Source organism: Eumetopias jubatus, unplaced genomic scaffold (assembly GCF_037043125.1).
Source record: "Eumetopias jubatus isolate StellerSeaLion01/CBP00866 unplaced genomic scaffold, mEumJub1_p1.0 scaffold_6, whole genome shotgun sequence".
Lineage (NCBI taxonomy): Eukaryota > Metazoa > Chordata > Mammalia > Carnivora > Otariidae > Eumetopias > Eumetopias jubatus.
The window spans coordinates 109150757-109165373 of NW_028274812.1; the positions used below are offsets into that span (position 1 = coordinate 109150757).

Here is a 14617-nt window from a genome sequence, read left to right on the forward strand (position 1 = left end):
AAAAAAAAGAAGAAGAAGATAGCAGGAGGGGAAGAATGAAGGGAAGTAAATCAGAGGGGGAGACGAACCATGAGGATGGACTCTGAAAAACAAACTGAGGGTTCTAGAGGGGAGGGGGGTGGGGGGATGGGTTAACCTGGTGATAGGTATTAAAGAGGGCACGTTCTGCGTGGAGCACTGGGTGTTATGCACAAACAATGAATCATGGAAAACTACATCAAAAACTAATGATGTAATGTATGGTGATTAACGTAAGCATAAAAAAACTTAAAGAAAAAAAATCTATTCCCTTAGCAACTTTCAAATACATAATACAGCATTGTTCACTATAGTCACTGTGCTGTACATTATACCCCTAGGACTTATTTATCTTATAACTGGAAGTTTGTACCTTTTGATCACCCTCACCCTTATGTCCAGCCCCCAGCTGTCCTGAAATTAGTTTACATGTACTCCACTGAACAAAGGACATGAATAAGCAATTCACAGAAAAATAAATGACTGGTAAACATACAAAAATAATGTACCTTATTAAGAAATACACATTAAAGCACAATATAATTTTCATCTACAGATTAGCAAGTTTAAAACAGACTGATAACATCTGATGTAAGGATGTGAAGAACTGGGAAAAAATTTGAATTGATATACAGACGGTTCCTGACTTACAACAGTTTGAATTAACAATGTTTTGACTTTCACCCAATGGTGTGAAAGTGATATGCATTCAGTAGAAACTATACTCTGAATTTTGATCTTTTCCTAGGGGTAGCAATATATGTATGGTATGATACTCTCTCCTGATGCTGGGCGGCAGCAGTGGATGCACTCCCTGTCAGCAGTGCGATCATAAGGGTAAATGACCCTTACTTAGAATGACTTACAATCATTCTGTCCCTGCATAACCATTCTGTTTTTCACTTTCAGTAGAGTACCCAGTAAGTTACATGAGATACTCAACACTTTATTCTAAAATAGGCTTTGCATTAGATAATTCTGCCCAACTGTAGGCTAATGTAAGTATTCTCACTGAGTATGTTTAAGGTAAGCAGGCTACACTACAATGTTTGGTAGGTTAGGTGTATTAAATGCATTTTCAACTTGTGATAGGTATACTACTTTCAACTAAATGATATTTTCAACTTACCACAGGTTTATTGAGATGTAACCCCAACATAAGTCAAGGAAGACGTGTAATTTTGATGGATAATTTGGCAATATATTTATTAAATGTAAAATCATTCTTATCTCCCACCTTAGCATTTCTGCCTCTGGGAATTTCTATTACAGAAACATTTTTACAAGGGAAACGAGATATTTACAAGAATATTCACTGTAGCAATGCTTATAAAAATCTCAAATTAGAGACAACTTAAATGCATGTGAAGGGACTGATTAAACTTTGATATGAGCATACAATGGAGTACTTGGCAGCTGTAACTGATTGGATGTACACTAATATGCTTCAGTCTGTACTGTTAAGAATAAAAGTCAGCTACAGAAGAGAATATAGGATATGATTCTATTTAAAAAACAACAGAAAATAATAATGGTATGCCTATGTGTGTATATCTGGTGGAATTTGCACATTATTAACTATGCTGGGGGTAGCATGGAGCTCTTTTTACTTTCTCCATATTGTGTATTGCTATGTTTTGAATTTGTAAAATCTTTTCGTACATTATCACATTTACAATTGCATACAAAAAAACAAAGAGATTTTTAAAAGAAATAATAGGGTAACCCTCAAGGAGAAATAACTCAAACTTCAGGGCCCTGCCCTTACTTTACCTCTGACCGAAGACAGCAGAAAGTGGCTTCCTCAAACTGACAGATCTTCATTTTGTGCTTTTTCAAAAATGAGAATGCTGAGGGCTGGCCCAGAAGACTGCTTGCCTTCCTCAAATAAAAGAAGGCCTCCGAACAAGACAAGGGATGGAGAAACAGGATTAGGATTCAGACGACCCTAGTGGTGCGATGAGGATGAAGGATGGAGTAAGGTTATGATGAGGTCAAGATTTGGATCAGAATCAGGATGGGTTCCCAGTGAGAAATGGGGAGCTGGATGGCCCGCGCAAGTCAGGGGCAGGGCTGGCAGTGGTTGGTGCTCTTGGACTACTACGTTCCTACTTCTTGTTTTCTCCTAAACCCCTTCCAGCACCTTTCTCTCTCTCCACTTTGCTCCATTTTTCACCCAAGCTGACCTGACAGTAAGAAATCCCCACCAAATTCCCCATTTGAAAGGGCTCAGCTCAGGGGCTGGGAGCAGAGTTTGCTCACCATGTAATTATCTGACAGGTCCAAGGAGGCTGCAGCAGCCTCCAGCAGGTAATAAAATGCACATGTGGTTTCTCCAACGACCAGGCAGTGCTGGGTGAGGGGTGAGAGCACTAACTGCAGGATTTCCTCACAGTGACAGGGCTTTGTGGTCAACATGTCTTTCTTGGGGCTGGTCTGAGCCAGCTTCCTGTTCACCTGATCCAGGAACTCTTCCTCTGTTCTTTGTGGAGAGAAGATGAATGGAGAGTGGTCACAAAGCAGCCACTCTTCTCGGGGCATTCCCAGATCTCCAAGCCACTGTTTCCAGGAAGCTTTCCTTTATGACTCATCAATTCTAAGTTTAGCCTTCTCCTCCACCACTCCATAAGTTTTTGAAAGTCAGGGATCTGATATATACTGTCAAAGCCCTAAGGACTTTTTTTAAAAACCTAAAGCCAATCTAAGTACCTCACAGACTGGGAAAATAACTTCACCTGAAGAGCAAACTAACAACATGTGAAATAAAAACGTGAACATGATACAAGGCAATAAGTAATAATACATTTCTCTATTAGCATATTTGAACTTTGTCACAACACATTTGAACATGATTTTATACAGCACCATCTTATCCCACAACAACCCTGTCTTTCAGGTAGGCAAAAACTACCTTCCTTTTACCATTGAGGAAATTGAGGCTTGGAAAGCTTAAGTGACTTCTAAATGACCTCACAGCTACTGAACAGAAAGAACTAAAACTAGAGCTCACTTCTCTCCTAGTCCAGTGCACTCCCCACAACCACCATGAGTTCAAAAGACGTTAGATCTCTCTGAGACAGAATGACTGAAAAAGATGGAAACTGAGGAGGGCTTTGAAGAGTGGTAAACACTCTAATAAATAGAAGGATGTGGAGGCCACTTAGTATTTAAAAAGGGGGAATTGTGTGAGCAGGGATATACAGATGAGTGTGGGGATGATTCATGTAGAGTACAGATTTTTCTTTGAAAACCATAAGAAATTAGGTTGGATAAGCAGGACAGGAAACTCTAGAGCGGCTGGTAAACTCAAGGTAGGGACATTTAAAATTGATAGGCTAGGCATTACAAAGCCAGGAGGCACATGATTAGGAAATGTAAATTCCTTTTAATATCATCTGGGGTCCAACATAATTGAGAAGGCAAATTTACAGCAGAGAAAAATCTGCTCTGTGTACAGTTCATCTGAGAGTTATTAAATGAAGCTTTTCCTAAACACTAAGAAATAATTTCCCTACGAAGAATCAAAAATTGCCTTTCCAATTCTCTGTTGACTTGAACTCTGGACTGAGTACAAAGGTCACTACTCCTGGGTGGTCAGAGGAGTTCCTGGTCTGCAGGTGAAGTGAGTGGCCCAGTTCAGTGGTCACCTGTGTCTCATTTCCTGGCCCCCCACACCCACTCTCAGCGTCTCCATTTACCTGCAGTGTTCACTTGTGAAGGCCTCCTGACTTCTGAATGGTTTTGTCTGGAACTGAAAACTATCTGTAGGGAGAAAAATATTATCTTCCATTATCCATCTTTGTATTAACTGAGAACATTTCCAATTCTTGACTACTTCTCCTCCGAAGCTTAGTTCATGACCTAATCGCCTCACCCACTGTTAAAATGGTAAGTTTAGGTTTAATATTAACCTACACACAAAATAGAATGGTGGATCACAAATTCCTTAATGGCAGCTACTTATGTTTCAAATAGTAACTCCTCTCAAACCTCCCAAACCAGCCGCTGATTCAATTTGCTAGAAAAATGAATAAAGAATATGTCCACCTGGTTTGACGGCTACTTCTAATAGTAAGAAATCCCTGAATATATCTGGATTGAATTTCTGACCAAATGAGAGTGGAGCACAGAGCTAGACCTAGTGAGGGCACCAGATACCACAGTCCACTAGAGTCACAGTGGCCAGCAGGGGGGTTCAGCTTTACCCAGCCTGCCTTAAACAGCCCTTATCCCTCAGGTTTGACTCTTCCTCTGCAGCTGCCTTCTCACAGATCAAAAAGCAAAAACTGGGAATGATGAGGAGATATTACCATTATGGCTCAGAAGCACGGGTGGCAGGATTGAAAGGGGGTCCCCAAGAACTGTTACAGGGACCAGCTCTCTGAATATGGAACCATGTCAAATAAGGTAGGGTAGAGTTAAGACTCAGGTAACTAAAGAACCTGGAGTTTGGCAGCACTACCGCAACACCCAATTTCCAGGGGCACCATCACATCATAGCATCTGTGACTAGCGCCCTCTAGATGTGTGCAGTACCTGTTCTGCATGGCCATGCACAGAGGCCCTGAATCTGGGAAGTGTCCTCAGGGCTTGGTTGTGCTGGGAAGGTCTTGAGCCTCTCTCATACAGACTGATCAGGCTGTGTAATCTCAAACTGACACTAACTATGAATGATAGGGTAATTTCTTCACAATCCTAGACTAGGACATTCACTGTTACTTTCCTCTTTCTCCTTAGAAAGTACAAAAGTGCAAATGCCCAAAGAGTTCATCAGCCAATGACTAATTTTTCCAAGTCACTGGTCTACCTTCACAGAGTCATCAGAATGTTACAGCTAGAGCAGACATTAAGAGAATAGATTAACTTCTTGATTTTAGTCCGTTACCACCAACAATTCCCCATCTCTCCCTTAGCCCTCTCTTCTGCCAACACCAACTTCTATCAAAGTAGAAAAAGAGAAGACTTGGTTGGGTCTTGACAGCTGTCTTCAAATATGTAAGAAGGGGCAATTCTGATTTGCATTTCCCTGATCAGTGATGTTGAGCATCTTTCCATGTGTCTGTTGGCCATGTGTATGTATTCTTTGGAAAAATGTCTATTCATGTCTTGTGCCCATTTATTAATTGGATTTTTTTTTTTTGGATACTGAGTTTTATAAGTTCTTTATAAATTTTGGATACTAACCCTTTATCACATATGTCATTTGCAAATATCTTCTCCCATTCTGTAGGTTGCCTTTTAGTTTTGTTGATTGTTTCCTTTGCCGTGCTAAAGCTTTTTATTTTGACGTAGTCCCAATGGTTTATTTTCCCTTGCCTCAGTTGATATATCTAGAAAGAAGTTGCTATGGCTGATGTCAAGAAGGTCACTGCTTGTGTCTCCTCTAGGATGTTTATGGTTTTAGGTCTCACATTTAGATCTTTAATTCATTTTGAATTTATGTTTGTGTATGGTGAAAGAAAGTGGTCCAGTTTCATACTTTTGCATTTTACTGTCCAGTTTTCCCAATAGCGTTTGTTGGAGAGAGTCTTTTTTCCCAATGGATATTCTTTCCTGCTTTGTCCAAGATTAATTGACCATGTAAGTATGGGTTCATTTCTGGATTTTCTATTCTGTTCCATTGATGTATGTGTCTATTTTTGTGCCAGTACTATACTGTCTTGATCATTACAGCTTTATAATATAAGTTGAAGTCCGGAATTGTGATGCCTCCAGCTTTGTTTTTCTTTTTCAAGGTTGCTTTGGCTATTCAGGGACTTTGGTCATTCCATACAAATTTTAGGATTATTTGTTCTAGCTCTGTGAAAAATGCTGTTGGTATTTGGATAGGGATTGCATTAAAGGTATAGATTACTTTGGGTAGTATAGACATTTTAACAATATTTGTTTTCCAATCCATGAGCATGGAATGTCTTTCCATTTCTTTGTGTTGTTTTCACTTATCAGGGAAATGCAAATCAAAACTACAATGAGAGATCACCTCACACCTGTAAGAATGGCTAAAATAAACAACATTAAGAAATAACAGGTGTTGGTGAGGATGTAGAGAAAGGGGAACTCTCTGTTGGTGGGAATGCAAACTGGTGCAGCCACTGGGGAAAACAGTATGCAGGTTCCTCAGAAAGTAAAAAATAGAACTTCCCTATGATCCAGCAATTGCACTACTAAGTATTTATCCAAAGAGTACAAAAATACTAATTCAAAGGGATACATGCACCTTGATGTTTATAGAAGCATTATCTGCAATAGCCAAAGTATGGAAGCAACCCAAGTGTTCATCCATTGATGAATAAAGAAGATGTGGTATGTATGTGTCTATCTATGGAATATTACTTAGCCATAAAAAAGAATGAAATCTTGCCATTTGCCACAACACAGGTAGAGTCAGAGAGTATAACGCTAAGTAAAATAAGTCAGTCAGAGAAAGATACAAACCATATGATTTCATTCATATGTGGAATTTAAGAAACAAAACAAATGAGCAAAGGGAAAAAACAGAGAGAGGCAAACCAAGAAAGAGACTCTTAACTATTAGAGAACAAACTGATAGTTACTAGAGGAGAGGGGTTGGGGGATGGGTTAAATAGGTGCTGGGCAATAAGGAGGGCACTTATGATGAGCACTGGGTGATGTATGGAAGTGCTGAATCACCATACTGTACACCTGAAACTAATATGACACTATGTTAACTAACTGGAATTTAAATAAAAACTTAAAAAGAAAAGGCACAATTCTGAAAAATTGGTGAAGTTACAAGAAGGTAGATTTTATCCTGATGAAAGAAGCTTTCTAACAGCTGTTGACAATGAAATGGGCTGTCCAATGACTGAAAATGTTAATACAAAGAGGGTGAACTCTCATTTAGGATGTGGTAGAAGGGCAACCAGCTTTGGGGAACACCCATCCACTAACTCAAACTTCCTCAAGCAACCAACTCCTATTTATGCCTGAATTCTCACTTTTAGCATTATCTCCTTCAAGGGAGAGTGTCCCCCTACTAAATTCTCAGGCTGAGCCAACGGCTCCTTCTCTAGGTACCCCAATGCCTGGGTATGCTATTTTAATTGCCTTTACCATGCCATATCAGAATTCTCTACTTGCATGTCTGTATCAAGCCCCAAAACTGATAATTTCAGGGGCCCATGCTTATTCATTTTGTATTCTTAATACCTAGTTGCAGCATCTGATACACACAGGGGCCCCATATATGTGTACAGAGTTTAATAATAGTAACAACAATAACAGTAGCTAAAATGTATTGAGCACTAACCGTGTGCCTGGCACTATTCAAAGCATATTACATATTTTAACTCATTCAATTCTCACAGCAACTCTATGAAATTGGTATTGTTATTTTCCTCAATTAATTGAGGTTGGGTAACTTGCCCAAGACTGCCAACCAAAACAAGCATGATTTCTAAAGTTCCTTTTAGCTCTGAAATTATATTTTTCTTATTTCTGGTGCTTCAGGGATAAATGGCTCTTTCTGCCTATTTTTCTCCCTTAATTGGACTCCACCTTTTGGATGAAGAACTCCCAAGTATATGAACACAGAGAAGTGCTGCCCACATATCTTCTTTCTGCTTCCTGGGTTTACCTTGGGGAGAAGGCAGCTGCAATTTGTCTGTGATCACTTGTGTTAGTACTGAGCCAGTATCTTTGTAACTACAGAACTGGGAGATCCCACTGCAGCTCTTAGTAGAACAGATGGCAAAACGGTGGAAGGGAACAAAGTCCCCCCCATGACAGCTCCGACAGCGGCAGGCCAAATCTTGGAGAAAGCAGGCACATTCAAGGTGCAGGGCTATCTGCTGTGCCTTGGGCCACAGCTCCCAAGCAGCTTCCCGTAATAGTGGCACTCCAAATTCTAGCATCTCTGTTTGAGGTAGATATAATTCCTCTTGCAGACTGAGAGGAGAGTCAGCATCTGAAATATAGGAAATCTAAGTGAGAGTCTCCCTTAAATGCCTTTTATGCTATCAGTAGCAAACTCCCAATCACATGCTGCTAGTTTACAAGAAAATTTTATTTACAATTCCTCTGTATAAAGTATATTACACCAATGTGAGAGTGACATTGACCATATCTTGTACAAAGTACCAGAGAGAAGAAATCGTCAGTGGTAAAGAAGTACGCTGAATAGATTTCTTAGATGCTCCTCCTAAATTGAGTTTTTTTACTACAAATTACTATAAACATCAAATCATCAGAAATGCTCTGTTCAGGGACACCAGGGTGGCTCAGCTGGTTAAGCGTCTGCCTTTGGCTCAGGTCATGATCTCAGGGTCCTGGGATGAAGCCCCACATGGGCAGGCATCAGGTTCTCTACTCAGCGGGGAGTCTGCTTCTCCCTCTGCCTGCCTGCCCCTCCCACTGCTCGTGTTCTCTCTCTCTCTCTCAAATAAATAAAATCATTTAAAAAAAGAAAGAAATGCTCTGTTCAAACATAAGGCCCAAACATATTTCAAAGTCAAAGGGAAATTATTTGTGGAATATATGTGCTTTGGGTAGTCTATGCCACAATTTAATTATTTGGAGAATTTGAGATTGCAAGCTATTGAATGTATATCTTGCTTCGCTCATGTCTGTTTTAATTCCAGATGTGTTTATCTTCCTTGAAAATTTCTAAAATTAGGAACAGTTTACCCTTTTTTTCTTATTATTTATTATCTAGAAACCAATAAAGGATTATGGTAATATTTTCTGAACCAAAAATCAAGATACAGATACTTAACACATAGAGTTAACAAGGAGCTAAAATTCTTGGAATTAAAACAATTCTGAAAAATACAGGTTATTCGTTCACTATAATCCTGGCTCCTTTGTGATTAAAATAATCACTTCCCCCCATTTCTTAGCCATAGTTTTAGGGAACTGAGGCCCACGATAAAGGATATTGATGTTCTTTTTGAACACAGATATCCCTACCCAAGGCTCTCTGTTCAGGTAAGAACAAGGAAGCAGCTCTTCCTCACCTGACTTTTTCTTCTTCTGCTCTTTGGTTTGTTCAATAATCTTGATTGAGGAAGGCACTAATATTGACTTGGCAGGAAGCTCTTGACTCTTGCTGAACCAGCAGAGCACATGTATATCCACAAGAGCCCTCAGCACCTGAAGTAGCTTGTTTTTATTCCAGCCAGGCAGGAGGTGCTGCAGGAGATCTATGCGGAAGGAGTGACCAATGACTGCAGCACACTTAATCAGCAACTGCTCCTCTGGGCTCAATTGATCCAACTGGTTTATTGCTACTTCTGGAAAACAAAACAAAACAAGAGAAGTGAACAAGCTTTCTACAAACATAAAATACATTGTGTTGATAATCTGTTCACTTAAAAAAAAAAGGTCTTGTGGGGCGCCTGAGTGGCTCAGCCAGTTGAGCTTCCGACTCTTGATTTCAGCTCATGTCATGCTCTCAGGTTGTGGCACTGAGCCCTGTGTCAGCCTCCCTGCTCAGCAGGGAATCTGCTTAAGAGTCTCTCTCTCTCCCTCTGCCCCTCCCACCCCCTTCTCTCTCTCAAATAAATAATACATCTTTAAAAAAAAAAAAGGCTTGCTTTTGGTCCTCCCCTTCTCCACTCACCCTAACCTCTTGAGACAGCCTTATCTCTAAGTCCTTGTTTGTCCTTATTCCCCATTCATTGTTCAGCCACCACCACCAACAACCAGGTTTTCACCACACCAATGAAACTATTCTCCCCATGGTCACCAAAACCTTCTTCATTTCTAAAAAGAACATCCCCTATCTGATTATGCCTACTCAATTCTGATGGCTTCTCCATTCTTTATCTCATTAGTCATTATAAACTTACTTTGCCCTCTTCTTATTCAACTCCTGCTATGTGTATAACACTGTCTCTTCACTAGCATCATAGATTTTCTTAAATCTCAGCCACATTATCTCCCTTGCTTACTGCCTCCTCTAGCATAGGAATATGCACAAAGAGAAACTCAGGACCTAATTTTTATCAAATAACTAGAAAACTTCTCGTCACTAGTCAGCCCCAGAGTACAAGGGGCTCACTTAAATAAAACATTACTCAAGTAGCATCACAAATCTCTTAAAGGCTCTTTGGGCAGTGCCAGAACTTATTTCTAGAAGGCATGTTTCTTTTTTAGAAGAAAATGGAGCTAGCGTGATAATGAAAGACCTATATTCAATCAGTCACCAAATCACTAAGTGCAATGACATCTGTAATTGGTTTGCTTGAAGTTTCAAGGGACTTGCCTTTTAATAATGGTGGAAGAAGCACAGTATCCAAGTTTACATCATCCTTGACTGTGCAGATATAAAGTTCCTGGTCTTCTTCAGAGCCAGCAGGAAGAATACCATACATTGTAGATTTCATCGCACTGGCTGTAGGGAAAGAAGACTATGACTGAGAAAAACACCATGCTCAGTGACTGTAGTTTTAAAGGCGCAAAATTACAAGAATTTAGTCAAGGAATTAACAGGATGAAGATAAACAGAGCGTATGTTTTAAAGTGGCTTACCCCACCCATCCTGCCTGCTCTCTAATTTTCTCTTAGAAACTAATGACATTTTTCTCTACCATATGGTATCCAACATTTACACTCTTCCTGTTTACTTTCCAGTAGCCCTCTCTTCTATTACATCACAGCCCTCGGATGCCTTTCCAGATTTACACAAACTTCTACCCCTTCCTCTTCTCCCACCCTCCTCCCTTCTCCCACCCCGTATACAAATCATCAAGTCATCCTCATCAGTAATTAATATGCAATTCTTTATTGAACTCTTATGTTTATAAATCCTCTTTTCCTATCCCTACCTCCTGGGCTGCTCAAAAAGGAACTATAAGAGATTGACTGGCTCGATTAAGTTCTCTGAGGCAGGCCAGGAAGGCTTCCTCTTGCTTATAATGTTAGTATGGAATGGGAACATGCTTCATAAGGGTCAGGTAATGCCATATCAAAGGATGAACGCCAGCAGCCAGATGACGGTAGAACGCTGGAAGCTAAGCTTACCTGAGAGTGTCTCCCACTTGCTGTTCTTTTCCTCCTTTTGGAGGTCATGAAAGAGCAATACATCTTTGGAGAGAAGGTCCTGGCATAAGACCTCACAGTAGAGGGGGTTTCCAAAGCACCTGTGGAGAAGGTAGCTGTAGAGAGGTAAGTAGGGGATTGCTGACTAAGATGCCCACTTGAAGAGAGCCAAGTACAGGGATATTTCATACTGAGGAATATTTCTTCTTTTGTTAAAGTCAGCTTTTGATGATATATACTAACAGAGGTAAGCAGTAACACAGAAATGTACAAAAAAGAATTCTGATTGGTTTGAAATTTATTTTAGTAGTAACTTTTCTAACTATTTTGTTTTTATTGCTGTTAAAAAGAACAAACGTCCCCTTACAAAGAGCCCTAGAAAGTGGCCTGATCACATATAAACTGACACCAGAAGCAAGCCATCCAAGTCCTGTCTTGTGAAAACCTGATGATAGCCTAGGGAGGTAGCCCTTTACTGGTTTACTAGGGGACTGTCTATCCTTGAATCTGGTCTTGGGCCTCATCATGGTTACTAAGGCCATTCTCTCCCCCAACATGGGTAAGTGAGACCTGAACCTTCTCACTTATATTATGGCACTGGCTCTGCCCTTAAAGAAGTGCTCAGCTAGTCCTAGCCACTCACATCTGCAGCTCTTGGGGGATGCTCACCACCCCCAGTTCCCAACATGCCATTCTCAACAGTGAGGTCGTTGCTAACTTCAAAATGGGCACAAGGACAGCCTGAGAGCTCTGCAGGAAGTGCTGGGCACAGCCACACAGGGTGAAGGTAGAGGTCAATGTCATCACCATGATGATGGGCACAGTGGAGAGTAATGTTTCCAAAAACTCCCAGGAAGCTGCATCCATATATTGGGCTTCGTCAATGAGGAAAATCAGTGGTGTTTCCCTCAGTGCCTGAAAATAACAGCAAACAGTGACAACCTTTGATTAGAAATGAAGTAACCTGATTTTCAAATGTACCATGAATTTCCCAACAGCAATTTAAATAAAATGTCAACACAGGCTGGGATTTTCTGAGTAAAATGCGTCCTAAGTCCAGGTAATATTTTATTTTATGAATATAAAATATAGCCCCTATTTCTAATTTCTAAAGGAATGTACTGAAATTCTTTGGACAAGAAAATACTCTAACTGAAAAATGAAATGAACATCAAAATATTCTCCAAATCAAACTTGAAGCTTTCAAACATTTCATTTTGGCAAAGGCTTCAAACTGTGTGGAAATTCATAATACTTTATATCAGTAACTTCCAAACCAGGCTGCACATCAGAATTACCTGAGTGCTTGTTAAAACTACCAATTACCAGGCCCCATTCATGTAAACTTTTAAAAAATATACTCATTTTTAGCCACATTCCCCACTCCCCTGTTGCAGCCGTTAACCATTCTAAGGTGTTTACTGTAATCCTTTTGTTTGTATTGTGTTCTTATGAAAGGTGCATCATTGTTTTGTTAAGTAAACTTTTTATGTAAATGCTACTGTATAGATCTCCTTGTTTCTCTTTTTATTCAGGATTATTTTTAAGACCACTCTGTGTTGCAATGTTTTCATCTATTCCCTTACTTCTAGACTTCTGCATTATGCTGCATAGCGCTCATCCATGAGTTCATGCCATTGCGTCCCTCTCCTCCACAAACACTGCCATGAACAGACTCCCTGAGACATAGGTCCAAGAGTGGAATTGCTAGGTCTAGAAGATGCATGTTATTAAAATTTGACTAGTTACTTCTAGATTGCTTTCCAGAATGACTACATCACTTTCTGCTCGCAGATATTTTTGACTCTGTAATCTGGGTTAAGGCTTGAGTGTATTTGTAATAAATAGGAGGTAAAACAGCTATCTGCTTGCATTTAGAAACCACTGTTTTAAATTAAGAACCAAGGATCAGGGAAGAGCAAAGACCTTTTCTTGTATTCTGTGCAATAGGATTGATTCAAGGTTAAAGATAGATACAAACAATGAAGATATCACAGATAGGCAGGCCTAAGTCAAGGTGTGCTATGGATAGATTAAAATAAGCACAAACCATCTCCACATATTAAGAGTTAATGGTATGTAGCAAAAATACCCACCTCCTGAAGCACTTGAAAAAAACATGCCTTAACCTTCTTTTGTCTGGTCAGGTCATCCATGTGCGAAACTTTGAAGGACAAGGGAAACTAACCAGAAAAATTATTCATATATTAGCATTCACAATGATGATCTAATAAAAATACACAGGTTCTCCAAAGGGAGTAGACAATGATTCTATTTTGAGTGAGAATGGGTTTCTTCTATAGGACTGGGCATAGGATCACAAATGCCAATCCAACATCAATATAGAGTTCAGAGAGTAAGATGGAAAGTCAACTGGAGGTTAGAGAGAAAGAGAGAGAGCTCCTTTTCATACCCAGACTCCAGCAAACCCTTAAAGGGTCATGACTAAGAAGTAAAGTGACAGGTTGGACTTAGCAATGTCACTTTAGACAGCTCCAGTACCCCAGTTTTTCCAAGTATGTCAGAATGCATGAGTGCATGAAACTTGTTAGAAAGAATTGCAACGGGCATCTCCTAACATTGTGCTAGGCCACGGCACGTGAGTTATCATGGACCGGAGAGTCAAAGTGAGGCCATTCCTCCAGCACTTTGGCAAAGGCCAGAGCCCCAGGCAAGGCCTGTCTTAAAACAGGGCTGTGCTGAGGACTGCAGAGATTTTACTTTTCTCTATTTTCCATTATATACAATGTCCTGCAGGCTTGGTAGATTAGGAGAAGTGATGGAGGAAGAATAAATGGAATTGTGAACCAGGGAATTCTTAGTCTGCTCACTCTTGGGTACCACGTAAACCCTAGACCACTGGAAGCTTTTAAGATTCAGATGCTGGTTCAAGTGACAAACTCCATGGCATGGCTAGGGTTAAAGAACAAAACATTACAACGGACTTGAGAACACATGGATAAAATTGCTGGGGATGCTCAACTGGTCAGCATCACCTTGACAGATTTAACATTCACATTTACACTATGATCTCTTATATACCACCTCCTTTAAAATGTATGCACTAATCACATAAAGTACTACAATCATCATTTCACAGGAGAAAAAATGTAGTCTCAGGCAAAGTGATTTGTGCCACAACATTCAATTAGCAAGTATTGGAGTCAGTCCTAGAATCTACTTTCCTCAACAAAGAGAAAGCCTGGGTTTTGGTGTCAAAGGGATTTCAAATCTGAACCTTGCCATTGCTAACTATATGTTCTTAGGCTATACATATATGGCCTAAGGGCATTAGATTAGAAAACAATCCTGGGTCCAACTATCCACCAAAAATAACATTAGTAATCCGATTCAGAAAGCCAAGGCCTTCATTACCTTCACAAAGAAGAGGTCATTAAAAAGGCAGTGAAGAGGTTCCTCCACCATCCCACAGAGCTGTTTGTGTAGGCACTCTTGCCGGTAATAGGCTGGACATGCATCAATCTCAAAGAAGATGGCCATTAGAGTCTGGATGGCATAGAAGCACTGCTTGAAATCTGCTTCCTTCAGCTTCAATGGTAACACCCTGTGAATGTTAATATGGTCACTGGGAGTCCCT

General features: G+C 40.1%; 1 protein-coding gene across 4 annotated transcripts in view; it reads right to left on the reverse strand.

Moving 5' to 3' along the window:
• Positions 1 to 14617, reverse strand: part of LOC114204463 (adenylate cyclase type 10-like) — a 54501-nt gene that overhangs the window by 17421 nt on the left and 22463 nt on the right. For all 4 annotated transcript variants that reach the window (XM_088024004.1, XM_088024005.1, XM_088024003.1 and 1 more), the window contains exons 14-23: positions 14395 to 14584; positions 13116 to 13202; positions 11663 to 11934; positions 11002 to 11135; positions 10244 to 10372; positions 8994 to 9269; positions 7616 to 7945; positions 3717 to 3780; positions 2281 to 2500; positions 1792 to 1917 (exon numbers count right to left, since the gene is read on the reverse strand). In XM_088024004.1, the coding sequence (XP_087880130.1) occupies positions 1792 to 1917; positions 2281 to 2500; positions 3717 to 3780; positions 7616 to 7945; positions 8994 to 9269; positions 10244 to 10372; positions 11002 to 11135; positions 11663 to 11934; positions 13116 to 13202; positions 14395 to 14584 (1828 nt within the window). The remainder of the gene's footprint in view (positions 1 to 1791; positions 1918 to 2280; positions 2501 to 3716; positions 3781 to 7615; positions 7946 to 8993; positions 9270 to 10243; positions 10373 to 11001; positions 11136 to 11662; positions 11935 to 13115; positions 13203 to 14394; positions 14585 to 14617) is intronic.